Source organism: Cucurbita moschata, unplaced genomic scaffold (assembly GCF_002738365.1).
Source record: "Cucurbita moschata cultivar Rifu unplaced genomic scaffold, Cmos_1.0 Cmo_Scf00031, whole genome shotgun sequence".
NCBI lineage: Eukaryota > Viridiplantae > Streptophyta > Magnoliopsida > Cucurbitales > Cucurbitaceae > Cucurbita > Cucurbita moschata.
The window spans coordinates 575,635-599,138 of NW_019268547.1; the positions used below are offsets into that span (position 1 = coordinate 575,635).

The following is a 23,504-nucleotide window of genomic DNA, read 5'->3' on the forward strand; positions in this document are numbered from 1 at the left end:
GGGGGGGGGGGGGGGGTGGATTGTGAGATCTCACGTCGGTTGGAGAAGGGAATGAAACACATTCCTTATTAAAGTGCGAAAACCACTACATAACGAGTCAAAACGGACAATATCTGCTAATGGTGGGGTTGGTCCCTGTGTAATACGTAACGAGTCAAAACAAACAATTTGTTAGTAGTGAGCTTGGACCGTTAGACAGATGGTCCAAATCGATTCACTTACGAACATTTTAAAGACCCGATTTCCTCAATGCCATAAACTTCTAAGTTTTCCTTTTTGACATTAACACATGAGCTTCAAACCTTTTTCACAACACAAATCCATAAAGAAACATGGAAAGCGAATTGGTAGAAGAACACGGAGTTTTAACTGAACCACAAGAAGATGACAGCCAAATTCCATAGTAGAAGATCAACATTAGCTTCAGAATACAGCCATTTTAAGCAACAAAACAAACACAAAACACATCATGGCACACAAGAAAGGGTAATGATATAGAAGAACTAAACCTTTTCGAACGTACCCGACGTTTTCCTCAGCTCGTTCTCTTTCGTCTCATCAACTTTCCGCCTTTTTTATAGCTTCCAAATTTCTGAAACCCTTATCGGTTCCAAATATCCTGCCGATCAAAGAAGCCGAAACGTTATTATCGACGGTGTTTTTCTGCTATTTCCATGCATAGAAATGATTGATAATCCATGAACATGAACATGCAAAAACGTGAAATGCATATAAATATGACTTTCCCATATGAAAGTTCCATGTTAGCCATTCAGATGATCGAGTAGAGAGCAAGCTTCGTGTTCTCGGTAGCCCACTCTCTTTTTACATAGCCAACTAGTTGGTGTACTCTTCCTCGACGCTAACCCGATAAAAATCAAGCCCTTTGTCTAAAAAAGAACGGTTAAGGGGATCCCCAATTTTGATGAAATACAAGATGCTCAAGTTTCAGGTAAGACGGTAGCGCAAAGGAAGCTCAAGGGCTTGTTATGGAAGGCGGCAAGGGATGGGGGTAAACTGAAGGGCGTTTTCTAGTCCCCCTAAGCCGGGTGGTGTTTGTGTGTGGGGTGTGCCACGATGAAACAAAGGAATGAAAGGCCGTTGGAAGCTCTTTACCCTCCCCGTAATGAGGGCTCGGTAGCCTTGGGGAGCGTTGAAGCAACGCTCCGTTTTTTTCCAGAGTTTGATTGGTCATCAATAGTATCAAAGGATAGGAGAAAAAGTGACCAAAGAATGTGGCGTGCATTCGTAACTCAACCATCGTCATCTAGCTATTATTCAAACAACCCCCTTGCTTACCGACACTTACTACACAGATCAACCGTCGAGGAAATAGTCGTGAAACTATTGAATGAATGGTAAATCAATGTTCCACAAAGCGGGTTTTAATGCTATGAAGCTCAAACCAATAACGTAATAAACGATTCAACCTTTTTCGGACCCGAACTTACCAGTCCATGTAAGTGAACGTCGACGAGTAGTTGCCAGATTTTGTATAAAGCAGCCGGTGATGATAATCATGAAAGTAAGCACTGTGGAGAAAGAGCAAAGCTGATTCAGGAACAACAGATAAAGAGCAAAGTATTCCTTTAAGACATTACAAAGCCAAATCAACTCACCCCCCATACAAAGGTATGAAGTTTGAAGGGCTCCAAGGAAAATCGTAACCACAATGAGCCTCGACCGTCTCTAGCACTCGAAGTACCATCCATAACCACAGAGTCATTAGATGGGGACCGGTAAGAGCAGGACCGACAATGGTTGCGAATCCGAGGAACAGGATCTCGGCAGGGTGAGCATATTCTGATGTTAGTCCAAAAGGGGTAGCGTATCTGCACATATAAGAACGATAAGACAGCCTAAGACGATTTTATCATGGAAGAAGGCAGCATATCCATGAATTTTCATTCGTAAATCTCGCTTACTCGTGATGCACGCTGTGGACGTTCTTGTACAGCCATTTGGTGTGTAAAATTCTATGCCCCCAGTAGAAAACAAAATCCTCCACAATAAAGTAAAATATTATCTGGCCGAAAACGACTTTCCTACATGAATGAAACGCAAACCAAATTAAATTCTTGAAAAGGTAATGATATAACCCAAGATAAGGAAAATGTAACGGTCCGAGCCCACCCCGCTAGCACATATTGTCCTCTTTGGACTTTACCTTCCGGGCTTCCCTTCAAGGTTTTAAAACGCGTCTAGGAAGAGGTTTCCACACCCTTATAAAGAATGTTTCGTTCTCCTCCCCAACTGATGTAGGGTTGTAACAGCCCAAGCCAACTACTAGTAGATATTGTCTTCTTTGGGCTTTCCCTTTTGAACTTCCCCTCAAGGTTTTAAAACGCGTCTACTAGGGAGAGGTTTCCACATCCTTATAAAGAATATTCCGTTCTCCTCCCCAACCGATGTGGGGATGTAACGGCCCAAGCCCATCGCTAGCAGATATTGTCCTCTTTGTTTTAAAATGCGTCAACTAGAGAGAGGTTTCCACACCCTTATAAAGAATGTTTCGTTCTCCTCTCCAATCAATATGAGATTGCACGAAAAAAAAAAACATAAACTAAACCCAGCTAGATAAGACTCCTAAAATATATGCTTTAGAACATAAAGAACCTGAAGATACCAGGATGGCAATGGAAGAGTGCTTCTCATGCCCATACGTTTGAACACCGGATACGAAACGATCATAACGGGCAGATTTACACCAAAGTGATAAAGCAGTAGGCGCGAAATACATTTTCCTTGAGCAGCAGGACTATTATTCTTAGCCTGAATAAAGCAGAAAAAATTAACCCATAATTAGTCGAGTTAATTACTCGAGCGATAAAACTCCATTGATAGGTTCTTTGCCTGCATCCACAAGTATCAGCTCAAGAAGCAGTGATTTTCTTTTCTTTTCATATCATATCATTCTTCTTGATAGAAAGAATAATCAATGAGAAATAGAGCTTAAAGCACTAATTATTTCTAATCTAGTTCATAATCATACATTAATCACAAACAAAGGTAAATCTTATTCAAATATCAAATATTGATCAAGCATCCATAAGAACTTGTGAAGATTTCTAGTGAAGCAAGAAGGCAAACCTGGATCTTGTACTTGCTTAGCCACCCTGCTCTTTCCAGAAAAACAAAGGGAAGCCCAGATAAGAAGAACACGCTTTCATGGATTATAAAGCTTCCAATACAAGCTAGTTGAAAATCACTGAAGTTTGTGATCAGATACTGCATCATGGGAGGAAAAGAAAATTCATGAAAAGAAGTACAAGATGTATAAAGAACCATAGCGTAATTCTACATTCCAGCGAGCCCATGTTGTCAAAAAGAAAAAGTAAATGGAAACGGTAAGAGTTCAAACCCACCGCTAGCAATGTTGTGTTGTCTTATTTGAGTTTTCCCTTTTGGTGCTTCCCCTCAAGGTTTTAAAGTGTGTCTACTAAGGGAGAGATTTCCACATCCTTATAAGAAATCTTTTGTTCCCTTCTCCAACCGATCTCACAATCCACCCCCTTGCGGACCTAGCATCTTTGCTGGCACACCGCCCGGTGTCTGGCTCTAATACCATTTGTAACGGTTTAAGCCCACCACTAGCAAATACTGTTCTATTTGGGATTTCTCTTCTGGAAACACGTCTGCTAGGGAGAGATTTCCACACCCTTATAAAGAATGTTTCGTTCCCCCCTCTAACCGATGTGTGATCTCAGAATCCACCTCCTTGGAGGCCTAGCGTCCTCGTTGGCACACCGCTTGATGTCTCGCTCTGATACCATTTGTAATAGTTCAAGCCCATCGCTAGGAAATATTGTCCTATTTGGGTTTTTCCTTCTAGGCTTCCCCTCACGGTTTTAAAACGTGTCTACTAGGGAGAGATTTTCAATCTTGCAATTCACCTCCTTGGGGGTCCATCGTCCTCCCTAGCACACCGCCCAGTGTCTGGCTCTGATACCATTTGTAACTGTTCAAGCTCACCACTAACAAATATTGTCATATTTGGGTTTTCCCTTTTAGGCTTCCTCTCAAGAATTTAAAACACGTCTGCTAGGGAGAGATTTCCACACCCTTATAACGAATGTTTCGCTCCCCTCTACAACTGATGTGTGATTTCACAATCTACCCCTTTGATGTCCAGCGTCCTCGCTGGCACACAGCCCGCTAGCAAATATTCTCCTATTTAGGCTTTCCCTTGCAGTGCTTCCCCTCAAAGTTTTAAAGCATGTCTAATATGGAGAGATTTTTACGCCTTGTAAGAAATGTTTCCTTCCCCTCACCACCCGTGTGATCTCACAAAAACCCTCACATTTCAAAAAAAGAACAAACCAAAATTCACTCCAAACGGAAAACAAAACAAAATTCTGAAAAAATGGCATCCGTAACTCCATCAGAGCGCCACAGACATGGAAGCCATTAGCTCTAAACATCAAGATCCTAATTCAAATCAACAGTAGAAGATGAATTTCACCACACAAAAAAACCCCAAAATTAGGGCAATGTAACAAGTAGAAGAGTAAAATTCAAAAGAGCAACACTACGACATCAAAAACCAGTTTGACAGCGAACAGAAGTTCAGAAAATGAAGAACAAATCTAAGACGGAAAGAAGAAGATAAAGAAGAGAGGAAGAGAAAGCAATACCCGCCAGGCAGATTCAAGAAGCTCAGCCATGAATGGAGGGAAGAGAAAGCAATAGAATCTGAAGGTTTATGGTTTACAATATATGTAAATCTCAATTTGCCTTTTTCTTCCATTTCCATGTGCTCTCTCTCTCCCCCTCCCTCTCCGTCCATGTTTGAGCACGTTGCAGGCTCCCAAGCCACCGCTCTTAAAACTTTTTCCAAAAAATACCCAATATTTCAAAAATATCCTTTATATCAAAATTCTCATTAATATTCTTAAACTTTTATAAAAATTTTAAAAAATACATTTCAACTTAAAAATAAAATAAAATAAAAAACCGTATTTCAAAAATACTCATAAAATTTTTAAAATAACATAAAAATGCTTATTGATAATTTATGAGGTACGTTTTTATCCCGTAAAAAAAGATTAATGTTATTTTTTAAATTTTATAAATATTTTTTTAAAGCTAAATATATATTTTTTTTAATTTTTTTTTTAAAAAGTGGAAGAATATTAACAAAAAAAAATTATATAAATTATTACAATGAATAATATTAATAAATTTATGTTATTTTTCGTAGTTAAAAACTTTTTAAAAAAGAAAAAAAAATTCATGAAATTAATTTCCAAACTTTATGAGATTATAATGGTAAATTTTGAAAAAGGTGTGAATATCTTTAATTGTGCTTAATGTAAATCATAAATTCATTTAGCTATTATTATAATTATTATGTAATAAAGCTAATTGTAATTATTAGGTTAAACCGAATCTATGATGTACCGATTTTTTTAATTTTTATTCTTGCCACGAATTTTAAAATTGTTTAAAAAAACTATTCTTATTAAAAATTTGTTAAAATGAAATAAAAATATGGTATGACGTTACATAATAGTGGTATAGTATATGAACATGGTGCTTTTTCCCTAAAACTTTGGAATAGTTTAATAAATTCACATAATATTACAACTACATAAGTAATAAAATTAATCTTTGAAAATAATTCACATAATATAATATACCATTATATTTATAAGATTCCGTTTAATAAATTAATTGAGTATAAAATTGAATTTTCTATCTAATAGAATCTTAAACTTCCAATTTTATATACAAATATTCAAAAATATGTAAAAATACCAAACATATAAAAAAACTTAAGAACCAAACCGATAATAAATTGAAGAAAAGTTCAACGAGACTCACACAACACGAGCCTCAAATTGTAATTTAACAAAGAAGACGATTCTTCAAATGAGACTTCAAAGCACAAAAAATGATTCGTTCTCATTAAACGTACTCGATAGGGTAATGGAGATAGAATAGTATACTTCATTTGAAGACAAATATTGAATGCCATCGTCTTTTTCTCTAAATCCCTTTTGGCATCTTCGGTCGATTTTATAACAAAAAGATCTTGAGCGACCATTTGTAACCAATCCTCCAAAAGGAGGAAGCTGATCGAAAGATCTTCAGAAAAGAAATCAATCCAATGGAAGAGGTGATAGAAAGATCTTCAAAAAAGAAACCAATCCTCCAAAAGGATGAACCTAATCGAAAGATTTTCAAAACAGAAATCAATCCACCAAAAGGAGGAAGCCGATCAAAAGATTTTCATAAAAGAAACCAATCCTCCAAAAGGAGGAACCAGATCGGAAGATCTTCAGAAAAGAAACCTTGTCTCATAAGATTTATTTGGGATGACTTTTGAACGACTTACAAACAACTTTTGAGTACTTGAAAGTCATTTCAAACTCGCGCTTATTCTTACCCACCAACTTGTTCGAGGACAGGGTTTTTCTCACATCGATATAGCCTAAAATCGAGGAGATTACATTGTCTTCTTTCATTACCAAAATACAAGAGACTATACCTATTCATTAAAAGCAAATAACAGAACACAGCCTAATCCAAGAACCAAAGCCAAGTAACAACTAAATCCAACTAGCAACTAAGACTATCTTTTAACTCAGAACCAAAAGTTACAATTACAAGATTATCCCAATTCCTAGGACACTAACCTTTTGGTTTAATTCAATATTCAAGTAAAAGTTGGTTGAAAAAAATGCATGCTTTAGTTTACTAGGACGCCTTAAATAAGTCATACATTAATGGAGTTTGAGGTTTGATTTCTCCTATGGCGGGGAAGGTTTCGCAAAGGTGTCTCTCTAGGAGGAATCGTACTATTCTCTATATGTGCCGTGACCAGAATGAAAATAGAGGGAGTCGTCGAAGAAGGATAACTCCAAAGAAGGGAAGGGTGTCCCTAAAACTGATATGGAAATTCTTTTTTCTTTTTAGCCCAAGAGATTGAAAGTAATTTTAGAGCACCCGCCTCCTGTCTCATTCAACTACATTTATTCCTATAATTCATAGCCTAACAGAACACAACAGCGAAGGACAATCTGCCCATACAGTCAACGGGGAGGATGACACTACTGGTAAAGATCGTATGGGAAAAACACCACAGGCGCGAAACGTGGTAGGCCTGCACTGGGGGAGAATAGCATAGGCAGGAAAGGTAGCCCAGATGGTGAAAGAGCAGAGGGAGGTCGGGTCATTGAACAGAAATAGAAGGCTTTTCCCCAAGGGAGGTTCAATTTCACATCAAAATGATGCATTTTCTTTTGCATTTTCTCTAGAGGACGTCTCAATAAAACTACAGGCCTCAAGAAATCAATTTTCAAGGTGTGTGAAAGTGTTCAACTATGTCTATGTAGCTGCCCAATAGAACTGTTGCATCACCTGTGATTATCATAATGGTACTAGCAAAAACAAATAATAAGGCAAGGATTTGCAAGTATACAACCTACCAATAATCTCCACACGAGCAAACTCCGTCCTTGAAATGGTGGAAGCGATTCACATCTCGAACCATAATCTCGATATCAGCAAACTTCGAAATGAATTTTGTGAAAGAATGGCAGTCTTCACATAACCTCAAGTTCTTAGATATCCTTATGGTGTCCCCCTTGCTTGTATTGATGAGTCCAAAAGCAACTGCGAGCTTTTCGCTATGACCCAACACAATCCTTTCCTTTTCTTCCTCATCAAGATCATACAGCACCACTTTAGTATGTGGGGTATACCCTCTTTGCTTCATCTCATTTGACAAATTCATTAACAGGGCATGGAGCTGCTCTGCCTGTGGATAAAACTCATCAACAGATGTAAATGAATAGATCTTCCTTCGTACTTCGATCCAACTTCTACCCGGGACCTTTCGTAGTTCGCGGGAATCAAGTAGTTTTCTAACTCTCTTTACCTCATCCCACATGTTAGCTTCTGCATAAACATCGGCTAGGAGTACATAATTCCCGGCATTCGTAGGTTCGAGCTCGAAAAGCCTTTTGCTTGCTCGTTCAGCTAGCTCGACATGACAATGAATCCTACAGGCACCAAGAAGAGAGCCCCATACTTTTGGCCCTGGTTCAATACGCAGATCCTCTACAATCTTGGCTGCTTCGTCCAATCGATTCGCACGCCCAAGAAGATCAACCATACAAGCATAGTGCTCCTCACCAGGCTGTATACCATGTTTCTTTGCCATGGATTCAAACAACTCCTTCCCCTCTTCAACAAGCCCGGCATGGCTGCAAGCACCTAAAACACTTACAAATGATATGTAACTGGGTGAGACTCCATGATCAACCATCTCTTCGAAAATTTCGATTGCTTTTCTTCCATATCCGTGTACTCCATAACTCGAAATCAAGGAATTCCATATGACAACATCTCTCTTATGCATAAAGTCAAAAACTAGTTGGCCTAACTCAAGCTTACCACATCTTGCATACATGGTCACAAGAGCACTTATAACTGGCAAGATTGAATCAAGACCCCTCCTAAGAATGTAAGCGTGGATAAGCTTCCCTTGCTCCAGAGCAGAAAGAGCAGCACAGGATTGGAGTACGCTGACCATCGTCACGGAATTCGGCACGGTATCGTGGGTATTGAGCATCATCTCACGAAAGAGTTCCAAAGCTTCGTATGGCTTCCCATTCTTTGCATAGCACGCAATCATAGCACTCCAAGAAACCACATTTCTCACAGGCATTTCATCAAACACAGCACCTGCATAAGAAACACACCCAAACCTTGCGTACATATCCACCAGAGTAGTCATTGCATGAACATGAGCTTCATACCCATGTCTCAAGATATGCGCATGAATTTCCTTACCCTTCTGGAGAAATGAAACCAAACACTCTGAAGCAGCACAGGCTTTGAGCAAATAAGTATAAGTAAACCTATCAGAAGGAACTCCCATCATATTCATCTGGGCATACAATTCCAGTACGTCTTTTCCATGACCCGCCAACGCAAGAGCTCTAAACAACGCATTCCAAACAAATATAGTTCTCTTACGCGTTTTGTCGAACACCTTACGTACATTGTCAACAGATTCCAATTCGGAAAACATATTGATAAGCTTGGTGGCCAGGAAAGGATCTTGGTCAAATCCCCCATCGACGAGGCGTCGATGGACGTCAAGGCCATCGGAAAGAGAGTTCCGGCGAGCGGCGGAGAGGATTAAAAGCTCCCACGTCCGTTGGGTAGGATTGGATTCATGGGAGAGGAGCAAAAGGGCTTGTTTTAGATTGCCCTGTTTGCACAGCGATTGAATCAACTGATTTTTATTGGAATTTGCAGCGGTTGAAGAGTTTAAGGAGACGGAGCAGATTGAGGGTTTTGAAGGGGAATGAGCGGAAGAATGGCGGCGGGACAAAGGTGGGTATTGGGTATATTGGGGGGTCCGAAGCGCCCACATCACGGAAGGATTGAACAGAATTATGTTTCCGTGAAAGGCTTTGAAATTTCAATCATCCCATGGGGAATTTGAATGGAAGCTCCGTAGTTGAGCCGTCGTTGCTCTTGGGATTTTGACCCTTCCAGATGTCCGCGTCCTTCTCGTTATGCTTCGGCTTCATGCCACAGGCTATTCCAAATTCCGACGCGAACGACATGTCGACCGTCTGGAAATTGGGCACCTTCAAAACATTAGATAATAGATATTTCTTCAAGGCTTGTAAGATACCCATAGATATTTTTTAAAAATTATAAATACAACAAATAGATTTTTATTTTTTATTTTTTATATTTCATTCATTTTTAAATTATGTAATAAAAACTCAAACCTAATGGACATCTGGACATGTCTGGTATGCCGACAAAAATTTCAGTCCTTTCGTAGGCGTCTCATCCCTAACACTTATTGAAAGTCGTCTCTTGTCTCCCTGTTAGTGAGAAATCCGCTCTTGGGTCCTCTCCCTATCGATCAAAATGTGGAGATACCGTTACCAAATCCTAATTACAAACGTAAATTAAGTTAAATTTTAGGTTTTGTTCTCGTTCGTCTGTTTAGTTAGTGTACTTAACTTTTTAAACGTCTATGCAACATTGAGCTAAAGATTCGATACGATTTTCTCTAAGTAGCTAAGGTAAGGCTGCCATTCTAAAAGAACTCCAAAACAAGCTCAAGAAAGGCAAGGAGAAAGATCTGTGTTGAGTTTGCATTCAAATGAACATCAAAGAAATCACCATTTATCAAGAGCTCTTATGTGGAAGGAAAAGACTATTCTGAAGATTTATTATGCCTTCTCCCTTTCCTTGCAATGAATGCTTCCAGTGCCTTATTCCTCAACTCGACCTCTAACCTTCTCTGCTCGGCCTCATACGCACCATCACTCGGACGACACACTTCCCTTACAGCTCGACCATCGTCCGAGCAATCATCACTGAGAGTCTTAGCTTTCGTCTTCTCAGCACGCCGCTTTCCCTTTTTACGTCCATGCTCTTCACGTCTTTGTCGCTTCTTCTCCTTCCAACACCTCCTCTCCTCCTCCTCCTCCTTCCTTCTCCTGGCCTCCTTCCTCTCCAATTCACTATCATAGCTGTCTTCCGAAGAAGTGACGCGCCTGTCTGATCTTCTGTGTCTTCTCTCCGAATAAGTGTCACGCCTGTCTAATCTTCTGTGTCTTCTCTCCGAAGAAGTGTCACTCCTGTCTGATCTTCTGTGTCTTTTCCTACCCTTATTATTTTCGACAGTCCGAGCCTCAGTTTCCTTGGCTTTACCTCGGCGTGAGTAGCTTCTTTCATCACTATAAAATAAATATAAAACAAAAACAAGAGTAACAGGCCTGTAATTTCACGTATAAACGATTAAAATAACAGAATACCCTTCTACGAGGATCCTTAGTTCCTGATATTTCTTTCTAAATTCCAAAGAATCAGGGGCAAGTCCATAAACTAACACTCCAGGTGAGTGAACTTATCATAAAACAGATGAATAAAACTGTAACGACCCAGATCCACCGTTAGCAAATATTGTCCTCTTTGGGCTTTTCCTTTCGGGCTTCCCCTCAAGGCTTTAAAACACGTCTGCTAGGGGAAGGTTTCCACACCCTTATAAATGGTGGTTTGTTCTCCTCCCCAACCAACGTGGGACATCACAAAAAACCCATCAGCAAAGCAAATCACAATCATATGAGCCAAACAAATAGTAAAAGAATCCAAACTAATTTTCTTTAGATGCTTCACTAAAGATCAAGTTAAATTAATTCACAAATTCAAGAACTAAAAAGTTTCAACAGCAGCCTGCAGATTTACTGTTCTATAGATGGCTAGTACTCTTACCATCTAGCAGTTTTGATCAACAGATTAATAACATGCAGCTAAGTAGGTAGAAACCATCACACAGGATGCAAGCTTAATACAGGAAAAGAGAAGTACCTGGTTCTGACCCTGGGAGATTTTACTTTGACAGGCGATCGGTTTCCCCGCTCCTTTGATGAATAATTCTGATCATATGGTGAAATGGATCTATGTTGAGAAAGGCTTGATCTCTTGAGACGTGCTGGAGATGATGGAGATCTACGTTCTAGAGGATGTGGTGATGGCCTATCAAATTTCTGTATTGGTGAGGATGAAGGTGACATAGAGCGTTGCCCTGGAGAACGAGATGGGTGGTGTTTAATAGGTGAGGGCGATCTCCGGTAGTGTGCTGGAGATGGCGATCTATGACGACGCACAAGGGAAGGTGATTTGCGACGGTGTGGAGATGGTGACCTGTAATGACGCGGCGACGATGGTGACCTTCGACTTCGTATTGGAGATGGTGACCATCGACGTCGTACAGGAGTTGGTGACCTTCGACGTCGTATAGGAGTTGGTGACCTTCGGCGTCGTACAGGTGATGGAGACCTGTGACGCCGTCTTGGTGATGGAGACCTACGACGTCGTCTTGGTGATGGAGACCTACGACGTCGTCTTGGCGATGGAGACCTACGACGTCGTCTTGGTGATGGAGACCTACGATGTCGTCTTGGTGATGGAGACCTACGACGTCGTCTTGGAGATGGAGACCTACGACGTTGTCTTGGTGACGGTGACCTACAACTCCATTTTGGTGATGGTGATCTACGACGCCATTCAGGAGATGGTGATCTACGATGCCATTCAGGAGATTGTGATCTACGATGTCGAGCAGGTGAAGGTAAACGACTGTGTCTAATTGGTGATAGTGACCTGCAATGCTCAGATGGTGATGGTGATCTATTATGCTTATCAAGTGATGGTGACCTTCGTTGTGCAGGTGACGATGATCGACGTTGCCCAGACGAAGATAGTTGATGTGGTGATCTACAATGAGGAGATGGTGAACTATGTTGAGAAGGAGACCGCAACTGATGCACTACTGGAGAAAGAGATTTACGATTTGAAGTAGATCTAGACCTTCTTGAATCAGATGATCTATGTCGAGGAGAGGATGAATCACGATGGTCCCTACGACGTGGGCTAATAGATAATCTTTCTTGTGAAAAGGAGTCTCGTAGTCGTTGAGGTGATCGAGACATACTCCTTGACTTGTGTCCATCACTAAAAAGAAAATAGGACAAAAGCATTAGTACAACTAGGAGATTATGAAAAGCACCACAACCACACATACTTCTATTAAGAAAAAAAAAACATATTTATTACCCTTGTAGAAATAAATATATGCATCACTCAAATTTAGAAGTGACAATAAAATAAGTAAGAATGTAACTTTGTCGTAATTTGAAGGTACAAAAATTGTAACCGTCCAAGCACACCGCTAGCAGATATTGTTATCTTTAGGCTTTCCCTTTCGGGCTTCCCCTCAAGGTTTTTAAAACGCGTCTACTAGGAAGAGCTTTCTACACCCTTATAAAAAATGTTTCGTTCTCCTCCCCAACCAATGGGGGATCTCATAATCCATCCCCTTTCGGGGCCCAGCATCCTCACTGGCACAACACCCGATGTCTGCCCCCTTCGAAGCTCAGAGTCCTCACTGGCATACCGCCCGGTGTTTGGTTCTGATACCATTTGTAACAGCCCAAGCCCAACGCTTAGGGTCAACTGGACTCTTTTATACCCAAAAACACGGGGAATAGTCTGAACCCTTCATTAACATCACAGCAAATATGATGATTCAAAGATTTATGTCCTATTTGGGCTTTCCCTTTTGGACTTCCCCTCAAGGTTTTAAAATGTGTCTCTAGGGAGGGGTTTCCACACCCTTATAAAGAACATTTCGTTCTCCTCGCCAACCGATGTGGGGATCTCACAATCCACCTCCCACCCCCCTCTCTCGAGGCCCAACGTCCTTGCAGGCACACCACCTGATGTCTACCCCCTTCGAAACTCAGCATCCTTGCTGGCACAATGCCTGATGTCTGGCTCTAATACCATTCGTAACAACTCCGCTAGCAGATATTGTCCTCTTTTGGGCAATTCCTTCTAAGCTTCCCCTCAAGGTTTTAAAACGCATCTGCTAGGGAGAGGTTTCCACACCCTTATAAAGAATGTTTCGTTCTCCTCCCCAACCGACGCGGGATCTCACAAAAATGCTTCTCCATCATATCTTAAACGGTACAAAAATAAAGCATCACACTAAATCTGAAAATCAGTTTATCACAAGTCATTACCTGCTTCTTCCCCTAACACCATTACTCTTTTCAGCCTCTTCCTCGTCCTCTGGACGATTCATTGACGTAGGCTCCAATACAAAATTGGCCACCTTTTCAGCCCCATCGTCCTACAGTAGTTCGAGGTAAAGGACATGAACCCAAATAATTGCAGAAGCTAGCTGAATGCCAGAGGAAATACAGAGAAAAGTTATGACCAAAAACCAATTCCAATCAATTACAACTCCAACATAAATAAACAACTTACCATATTCTTTGATCTCTGCTCCTCCATTTCTTTATTTTCCTTCTCTCTCTTTTTCTGAATTTCATTTGCAAGAAAATCTGTCTCTGCCTATAATAATCAAAGAGAACTAATCAATTGAAAGACACCGAGCAATCCACGTAACTACTAGCCATACAATAAAACTTAACGAAATCAAGAAACCTTCTTCTTCCTAATTTCTTCTTCCTTGGCATCCAAAAATTGTTGAGGTACACCACTGGCATTCGTCTGGGCACTTAGAAGTAGTGTCCAAAGCTCTTTCATGAACTTCACAGTACTCTTTTCCATGAACCCAGTGAGTTGTATTTGAACTTCCTTCCCATTCACTTCCTGTACCAAAGCAGTCAATTGATGCAAATTGAACAGTACAGCTTAAACCATTTCTATAGAGTATGCATTTTAGTAAACTGGGACAGCCTCAATTCATCTGCCACATGCCACTAGTGTAGTATGTCTTGAGCCGAACCACCATTCAATAGCCTCAGAAAGGAACGACATGATATGAACCAAGACATCAATCATGCAACATAAAGTTCAAGGAAGATGTGAAGAAAATATTGTCAAAATTACCAAAAGATGTTTCATTGTTAAAAATTTTGAGTGGATCATCATTTTGAGTTATAGTATTTATTTAATGTATTTTAAGGTTTATTTACACAGTAGTTAATTATAGCCATAAAATATACATGGTGACTAATTATGGTCATGAAATATAGTTACCACTCTTGGAATGCCTCAAGAAGGTTAAGGGTTTTTATTTTGAGGCTATATCAAGCCATGTATGTCATCTTTGTAATGGCTAAGTTTCTTTGCAATTCTATGTACTTTAGTTTGCATGTAGAATCATTCAAGCTCGACATGATCAATCTAGTTTGTGGAATGATTCGAATCTCAAACAAGTGTTCTTTCCTTGAGATATTCGATCAACAATGATATGATATTGTCCACTTTGAACAAAAGCTCTCATGGCTTTGCTTTGGGCTTCCTTAAAAGGCCTCATATCAATTGAGAGATTATTCTTTGATTATAAACCCATGATCATTACCTAAATTAGCCGATGTGGGACTTTCATCATCCAACACCTCCCCTCAAACAAAGTACGTCTCCCTTTAATTGAGGCTCGACTCCTTTTTCTTTTAGAGTCTTAGTCATTTTTTACTATGCCTTCGAGGAGGCTCGACTCCTTTTTTCTTTTGGAGTCCTTTGTTCGACATTTGAGGATTTACCCATCTATTGGCACTACCAAGTTTAGGGCATGGCTCTGATACCATGTTAGATGAACACGACTCTCCACAATGGTATGATATTATCCACTTTGAGCATAAGCTCTCATGGCTTTGCTTTGGGCTTCCCCAAAAGGCCTCATATCAATAGAGAGAGTATTCTTTGATTATAAACCCATGATCATTCTCTAAATTAGCTAATGTGGGACTTTTATCATCTAATAGCTCCGTACTTATTACCATCTTAAGGGTTAATGGTTTGATATCCCATATTGCAATTATCGAACTCAAGTAATAATAAGAATACGAAAAAGTTGTGCAATCAAATTGCCTGCAATTCTACAGTAAAAATCTTTTTATTACCTTGCTATCCAAAAGGCCATATATGAAGTTAATAAGAACTTCATCTTCAAACCCAAGAAGCTCCGTCGCCCTCGTAGCAATCCACGGCTTGATAACGTCCATCTTCACCTTTGTCGTATCAACCTAAGACACATCACTCGTGCTTAAGAATTACTAATTAACCCTTAAAATAGTTTAACATTCATAGCAGTACAGATTAACATTTCACTCAATTGCAATTACCACAACATAATAATTTGAAGATGAAAACGACGAACCAGTTGGTCTAGTTCAGCAGGGAACTTCTGTGACTTCAGCAGCTTTGCTTGCTTGTTTGAAAAACGAGTGTCTTGGTCCGTAGACGTACCCTAGTCAAAAACGTCCATAAAAATCTCAAGAAAATACCAAGAACATACAGGAAAAATCCACAATTAAAGACAAATTAATTATGAAATGATAATTCTGATCTAACAAGACAAAGAACAATTTATAAACAAGAACAATAAGTTGGGAAGTTCTTCACTTCACAATGATAATGAAAGCTACTAAAAAGAACTTGTCCAATCAAGACCCAAACCCCTAAACACTCGCCCAGCCAAGAACACATGGCTTCAGAAACGCGCTGATTCGTTTGGGATTAAACAAAGAACCAAGAAACGAGCTGAAAACTAAGTTATAAGTTCATTTCGATCCTTACCCGGAAAAACCCGCCGGACATTTTTCAGGGTTTGTGTTGTTGTAAGCAATGGGTTGGGGAGAAACTGAGGGAGAGAAGAAGCTCCGAACGCTCCCCGGCGGTGGCAGCGACGGCGAGAGAGAGCCGGTGAGTCAGAGGCCAAACGAATTGGACTGAACTCAACTCTGGATTAATCTGGGAAGTATGATTCAAGCGACTTATTGAGACATCAATTAGGAATTTCGTACCGTTTTATCTTCGTCTTCGTTCAAGCTCGTGGAATTAGGGCTCTTTCGTTCTTTCTACTTTTAAATTTTAATTAAATTATTAAAAATATCATTAAATTTTACTTTTATTTCAAAAATACTTAAATACTTTTAAACTAATTAATATATATTATTTAAAAAAATTTACTTGAAATTTCTTAATTTTTTTAAAATTTTAAAATAGGATTAGTTATAAACTTTTAAAAATAATATTAAAAAATTATGAGTAGTCTATAACAATTTTTAAATTTTTTTTTATAAATATAACTATTGTAAAGATATTTTTAAATTTTTTTGAAATTAAAAAGAGTATTTTTATTAATTTAAAGTTTTTAATAATTTAGTATTAGAATAATAAAAAACGTTGAAAAAGTCGCCCTTAAAAAAACAAAATACTAAAAAAAAAATTGCTGATATAGAGAAGAGAAGCAAGAACAGAAGACAATTGAGCAGAAGAACAAAATCAAAATTCCGATTTCTTCTTATCGCCTTCTTTTTGCCTCTCGATCCAAGATGCCAGCCCTCGCCGCGCAAACCCATCTCCCCACTGCCACGAATTTCCCCAACTCACCGGCTTCCCGCCGCCGCCGCCGGATTCCGCCCTCAATCGCCGTCTCTAACAACCCCCATTTCCCCACCTTGAAATGCCATCAATCTTCCTCTTCGCAAACCCCACAACCCGTTCAATCCAACCCTTCCAAACCTCACATCAAATCCATCGTTAAAGCCCTTGCTCTGTCGTCCTCTGTTACCCTTGTTCTCAAATTCTGCTCGTTTCTCGGAAATGGGGATGGGAATTTTGGTGGAGGGAGTGGCGGAGGCGGTGGCGGTGGCGGAGGCGGTGACGAGAGCGGCGGGTTTTGGAGGAGATTCTTTTCCCCTGCTGCATTGGCGGACGAGCCACAGACTCGGGAATGGGATTCTCATGGTTTGCCTGCCAACATTGTGGTGCAGCTAAATAAGCTTAGTGGGTTTAAGAAATATAAGGTTTCTGATATTCAGTTCTTTGATCGCCGGAGGAAAACCACCGTCGGCACCGAGGACTCGTTCTTTGAGATGGTTTCATTGAGACCTGGTGGGATATACTCCAAAGCTCAGCTTCAGAAAGAGCTCGAAAACCTCGTGACGTGTGGGATGTTCGAGAAGGTCGATTTAGAAGGTAAAACTAACGCTGATGGTACTCTTGGTATCACAATTTCGTTCAATGAAAGTACATGGCAGTCCGCCAATAGGTTTAGATGTATCAATGTTGGTCTGATGAAGCAGTCAAAGCCAATGGAAATGGATGCCGATATGACGGATAAGGAGAAGATGGCGTATTTTAGGAGCCAGGAGAGGGAATACAAGAGGAGAATTGATAGGGCGAGGCCATGTTTGTTACCAGAGTCAGTGGAGAGGGAGGTGCTAAGGATGTTGAGGGATCGTGGTAAGGTGAGTGCGAGGCTTTTGCAGAAGATTCGGGACACGGTGCAGAAATGGTACCACGACGAAGGGTATGCGTGCGCTCAGGTGGTGAATTTCGGGAATTTGAATACCAAAGAGGTTGTTTGTGAGGTGGTGGAAGGGGACATAACTCAGCTGGTGATTCAGTTCCAAGACAAGCTTGGTAATGTTGTTGAGGGAAACACTCAACTCCCTGTGGTGAGGAGGGAATTGCCCAAACAGGTAGAATCCTATATAACCTTCACTAGGTGTTTGATTGTTTCAATAATTGTTGGTTCAATTAAAATTTTGATCCTAAAGTTTGATGGTTATGGCCCCATTTAGTTCATAAACTTTAAGGAGTTTCATGTGTGTTTTTCTTATCTTAACTATGACGATATGTAGTTGACGGGGTTAACACTGTTATTGTGAGATCCTATATCGGTCGGGGAGGAGAACGAAACATTTGTTATAAAGGTGTAAAAACCTCTCCCTAGTAGACGTGTTTTAAAACCTTGAGGGGAAGCTTGGAAGGGAAATCCCAAAGAGGATTATATCTGCTAGTGGTGGGCTTAGGCCGTTACAAACGATATCAGAGCTAGACACCGGGCTATGTGCCAGTGAGAAGGCTGAGCCCTGAAGTGAGAGTGGACATGAGGCAGTGTACCAGCAAGGACGCTGGGCCCCGAAGGGGGTGGATTGGGAGGTCTGACATTGATTGGAGAAAGGAACAAATGCTAGGTAGGATGCTGTGCCCTGTAGGAGAGTGGATTGTGAGATCCCACATCAATTGGGGAGGAGAGCAAAACACCGAGCGATGTGCTAGTGAGAAGGCTGAGCCTTGAAGGGGGTGGACACGAGGTGGTGTGTTAGCGAGAAGGCCGAGCCCTGGAGGGGGTGAACACAAGGCGGTGTGCCAGCAAGGATATTGGGCTCTAAAGGGGGGTGTATTGGGGTGTTTCACATCGGTTGGAGAAAGGAACAAATGTCAACGAGGACATTGGGACCCAAAGGGGGATGGATTATGAGATCCCACATCGGTTGGGGAGGAGAACAAAACACTAGGCGATGTGCCAGCGAGAAGGCTGAGTCCTGAAGGGGGTGGACACGAGGCATTGTGTCAACAAGAACGCTGGGCCCCGAAGGGGATGGATTGGAGGGTCCCACATCGATTGGAGAAAGGAACAAATGCCAGCGAGGACGCTGGGCCTCAAAGGGGGGTTGATTGTGAGATGTCACATCGGTTGGGGAGGAGAACGAAACATTCTTTATAAGGGTGTGGAAACCTCTCCCTAGCAGACACGTTTTAAAACTTGAAACCAAAAGAAGACAATATCTGTTAGTGGTGAGCTTGTGCCATTACAGTTATCGTACATGCTATTGTAGAAACGTTAATTGTTTCAACACAACATAGAAGGGAAATCGAAAATGGGACAAAAAAAATGTGGCATATATATCGAATCCTTTTTAAAACCGTCACTCTATTTATTTTGTTTAGTTGTCTATTGTTCTTCATCTCATTGTTTCAAATGGTTCGATATATATCCGATAAGCACGTCACATCATCATTTATCATTTAGGTAACGGTGTTAACGGGAGGGTCTCATAGAGTCACAATTGTAACTTCGTTGGGTGGCTAGGCATTCTTATGTGTTCAAAATTTTGAATCGTGTCACAGCTTCGTCCGGGCCATGTTTTTAACATAGAAGCAGGAAAGCAAGCTCTGAGGAACATCAACTCGCTTGCTTTGTTTTCCAATATTGAAGTGAATCCACGACCCGACGAGAAGAGCGAAGGAGGGATTATCGTCGAAATTAAACTTAAAGAACTCGACCAAAAAACCGCTGAAGTCAGTTCAGAATGGAGCATTGTTCCTGGGCGTGGTGGACGCCCCACTTTGGTACGTTATGCCTTGTTATGCTATGTTCTTTACTTTTACCACCGTTTAGATTCGAATTACGATCGAACATGTTTCTGGGATTTGTGTTCTTAGGCTTCACTGCAGCCCGGTGGAACGGTTACTTTCGAACATCGAAATATCAAAGGGTTGAATCGATCGATTCTTGGTACTATAACAACAAGTAATTTTTTCAATCCCCAGGTCAGTATTATTGTTTAGTTTTCTCTTTCACTGCTTCTGGCTATTTGTCCCAAACACTTCTGATGAAATCTCCTCAGGATGACCTTTCGTTTAAGCTCGAGTACGTGCATCCATATTTCGATGGTGTCTATAACCCACGTAATCGAACACTTCGAGTTAGTTGCTTCAACAGCCGAAAACTGAGTCCTGTCTTCACTGGTGGACCAGGGGCAGATGAAGTTCCACCGATATGGGTCGATCGAGCCGGTGTTAAAGCTAATATTACCGAGGTGCTTATCTCGTTTTGTAGCATATTTTGGAAACAATGTTTCTAATGTTGTTGCCATTTGTTGAATAGAATTTCACCCGCCAAAGCAAATTTACGTACGGGCTTGTAATGGAGGAGGTAATCACACGAGACGAAAGTAGTAATATCTGTTCGAATGGTCAGAGGACGTTGCTTGGTGGAGGTATTAGTGCCGATGGACCACCCACGACTCTGAGCGGGACTGGTACCGATCGGATGGCATTTTTACAAGCGAACATAACGCGGGATAATACGAAATTTGTCAATGGCTCTATAGTTGGCGAGAGGAACGTATTTCAGGTGCAAGTCCTTAATATTTGCATCGTGTCGTGTTTGTTACCCTTTCATTGTTTCGTTGAACCGACTGTTTGCGTCGTTTACATACTAATAATGGGTAGAAAGAACACTGATTAATCGACATCGAAAAGGGAGTAGAACAGCTTTTGTCTGTGGCTGATTGTTGAATACCTCGTGTATATTACAGGTAGACCAAGGCCTCGGAGTTGGCAGCAAATTTCCGTTCTTCAACCGTCACCAGCTTACATTGACACGGTTTTTACAGCTGAAGCAGGTCGAGGAAGGCGCTGGCAAACCTCCTCCTCCTGTGCTTGTCCTCCATGGCCATTATGGTGGCTGTGTAGGAGACCTTCCAAGTTATGATGCCTTTACCCTTGGAGGACCCTATTCTGTGAGGGGTTACAATATGGGTGAGCTCGGTGCAGCACGAAACATCCTCGAGGTAAATCTCGAACGTCCACGAGAATGTTAATCGACTCTTAACATGAATTTGGAGCATTCTAATTTCTAGCTCCTATTGCTTTCATTCAGCTTGCAGCTGAGCTACGAGTCCCGGTTAAAGGCACACATGTATATGCATTTGCTGAACACGGGAACGATCTTGGAAGTTCGAAGGATGTGAAGGGAAACCCGACCGAGGTATATAGGCGAATGGGGCATGGTTCGTCGTATGGTGCTGGTGTCAAGGTAGGCCTTGTTCGGGTCGAGTATGCTGTCGACAATAACTCGGGCACGGGGGCGTTGTTTTTCCGTTTTGGGGAGAGGTTTTGAGATAGTTTAAAATTTTTATTCCATTTTTAGTTAGTATAGCTGGTTCCTATAGGTTGTGGGATGAGAATGTTGGAATCAAGTTTTTATCTTTTTTACTTTGTTACCTCTTTGATTCTGGTAAAAATAGCTCAAAGAGATGAAAGTAAATCATCCATGCTAGGTTAACTTTTTTTGCTTTGGGTTAAATTGTGTATGCTCTGCTTGAACAATAATACAAATCGGGACGGGATAGCTTTTAATCTACGTTCTGACTTCTTTCACTTGGGTTTCACTATTCTTTCACTCGGGAAAGCAGTTTTTCTATACAAAGAAGATTCTCGTAACCCTCCATTGGACTAATATCACTCGGTAAATAGGTTCAGGTTTCAGAGTCATTGAACCTTCATGATTATCTGATGGACGTTGAACGTTTAATAAAATGTCATTGGTTTGAAGCATAATAGACACGAAAAAAATCATAATTATCACTTTAAAAAGTTTAGCGTAGCACAAATAATAGGTTTAAATTTTATTTGTTCACAAAATTTCCATACAAATTAATGATCTAAACACGTTTAGAGGTCTTTTAGACACATTTAAAAAATTACGAGACTAAATCTTAAACTTCTGTGTTATTATATGTGGCTATAAGATAAACTACCGGCTAAGGTTATGAAAATGATAAGATGATATGATAATGATTATATATTCTTCTCTTATGCAGTGGCACAACCAATGTGATTCAATAATTGTAATAGAGAATCGAATTATTAACTTATAACATGATAATGAGTGTTTTACCCACTCGAGTTATGCTCTTCATTCAGTTAAAATTCAAAACTCGGCCTGCTATTTTATATTATAAAACAAGTTCTATAATATAATTAATTTGTCCCCGATATTAATTCAAATAATTGAATCGAGGGACCTTTTTTATTTTTTATTTTTATATGATATTTTCAACATTAGAGCATATATTAACTCGTATATCTTTTTCAGTCATTTCAAGTGTTATTACAATTCATTTGATAACCTTTTTAGTCGATGAAACCGTAGGACTCTATGCTTCGTCAGGAAAGCACATGATAGCTACTTTTTTATGTATGACTATCTGTTTGGGAAGTAACCAGCCCCTTTGACATCTCTTCGTCTACAAAGAATTCTCGATGCGAAAACAGTGGATCTGCAGGATCCCAAATGAATTGGCTTATTCGAAAAAAGTCTTGATCGTTTGAAGATCTATCTCGTGTCTGGTACTGCATGGTTCCACTCTACAAGAACTCCGAAACATTCTCTTCATCAGAAATGATCCGCTTGCCCCGAAATGACCTAGCCCAATAGGGAAATCCCAATTCATTGGGCCTTTCGATACAATCAAATAGAAAGCCCCAAGGGCGCCATATTCTAGGAGCCCAAACTATGTGATTGAATAAATCCTCCTCTATCTGTTGCGGGTCGAGGACTCCTTCTCCTTCCCCTTCTTCAAACTCCGATTCGTATTGTTCATAGAGAAATCTCTGATCAACGATAGAACAAGATCCATTTTGTATCATATCTAAGGGATTCCTGGGTTCGGGCCGAAGAAGCAATGTCACTCGATCATTATCAAATCGACTGCAATCTTTTTCTGTCCGTGAGGATCCCAATCCCAACAGAGCGCCTTCTACTTCTAATAGGCCATGAACTAGATCAGAATCATTCTCAACGAGTCCATAAGAAGTGATCCCATTTTTTTCATCGGGTCCGGATAGAGACCAAAGGTCTTGAACGACCGATCCGGCAGAACAACTCAAAAGATAAAGAAGTATCGTTAATTTCTTCATGCTCGTTCCAAGTTCGAAGTACCATTTGTACAAATAAGAACCCCCTTTGTTACATGATTTCTTCTTCATATAGATAGATATAGGATCTATGGAGCAATTACTTAGAAGTACATTTTGTGCAACAGCCCTTCCTATCTGATAGAAAAGGATCCCATGATCCTGAACCGATCTTACCTGGGATCGCAAATCCCAAGTTTGTCTATGAAGAGCAGATCTAATTATATTAGTGTCTATAATTGATTTCTTCTGCATAATACTAATCGATAGGGCCTCATTGGTAAGTGCTACAAGATCTCGTACATTGGAACCCATGGTTATGGAACCGAATCCATTAGTATGGAACATTTTCTTTTCCAAGTGAAATCCCCTAGTATATGAAAGAGTGAAAAAGTGCTTTCGTTGTTGTGGAATAAGAAGCCTTCGTATTTTAATGCATGTATTTAATTTATTCGGAGCTATTAGAGCGGGATCCACTTTTTGGGGAATAT

General features: G+C 40.4%; 4 protein-coding genes across 6 annotated transcripts; 1 reads left to right on the forward strand and 3 right to left on the reverse strand.

The window, feature by feature from the left end:
- Positions 1–290: 290 nt before the first annotated feature.
- Positions 291–4,814, reverse strand: LOC111464703 (methylsterol monooxygenase 2-2). Its single transcript, XM_023108930.1, has 7 exons — positions 4,635–4,814; positions 3,091–3,228; positions 2,627–2,772; positions 1,926–2,045; positions 1,620–1,832; positions 1,452–1,532; positions 291–619 (listed from the first exon to the last, which is right to left on the reverse strand). The coding sequence occupies exons 1-7, from the start codon at positions 4,662–4,664 to the stop codon at positions 559–561; spliced, it is 789 nt and encodes a 262-aa protein (XP_022964698.1). The 5' UTR covers positions 4,665–4,814; the 3' UTR covers positions 291–558.
- Positions 4,815–7,217: 2,403 nt separating this feature from the next.
- Positions 7,218–9,624, reverse strand: LOC111464697 (pentatricopeptide repeat-containing protein At3g46790, chloroplastic). The gene has a single exon (XM_023108922.1). It carries the CDS (start codon positions 9,386–9,388, stop codon positions 7,427–7,429), a length of 1,962 nt encoding a protein of 653 aa, XP_022964690.1. The 5' UTR covers positions 9,389–9,624; the 3' UTR covers positions 7,218–7,426.
- Positions 9,625–10,017: 393 nt separating this feature from the next.
- On the reverse strand, positions 10,018–16,354 carry LOC111464695 (serine/arginine repetitive matrix protein 1-like). 3 transcript variants are annotated; one of them, XM_023108918.1, is made up of 9 exons: positions 16,093–16,354; positions 15,674–15,763; positions 15,417–15,539; positions 13,993–14,160; positions 13,813–13,899; positions 13,566–13,675; positions 11,350–12,495; positions 10,578–10,718; positions 10,018–10,535 (listed from the first exon to the last, which is right to left on the reverse strand). In XM_023108918.1, the coding sequence occupies exons 1-9, from the start codon at positions 16,111–16,113 to the stop codon at positions 10,193–10,195; spliced, it is 2,229 nt and encodes a 742-aa protein (XP_022964686.1). In that variant the 5' UTR covers positions 16,114–16,354; the 3' UTR covers positions 10,018–10,192. The 3 variants fall into 3 exon arrangements, with proteins under 3 accessions (XP_022964686.1, XP_022964685.1, XP_022964688.1); XM_023108917.1 differs by having other exon boundaries at positions 10,018–10,718; XM_023108920.1 differs by having other exon boundaries at positions 10,018–10,718; positions 15,639–15,763; positions 16,093–16,103.
- A 415-nt stretch (positions 16,355–16,769) lies between these two features.
- Positions 16,770–21,457, forward strand: LOC111464694 (protein TOC75-3, chloroplastic-like). Its single transcript, XM_023108916.1, has 7 exons — positions 16,770–18,002; positions 19,438–19,659; positions 19,753–19,860; positions 19,938–20,129; positions 20,198–20,446; positions 20,631–20,885; positions 20,975–21,457. The coding sequence occupies exons 1-7, from the start codon at positions 16,851–16,853 to the stop codon at positions 21,212–21,214; spliced, it is 2,418 nt and encodes an 805-aa protein (XP_022964684.1). The 5' UTR covers positions 16,770–16,850; the 3' UTR covers positions 21,215–21,457.
- Positions 21,458–23,504: the final 2,047 nt, after the last annotated feature.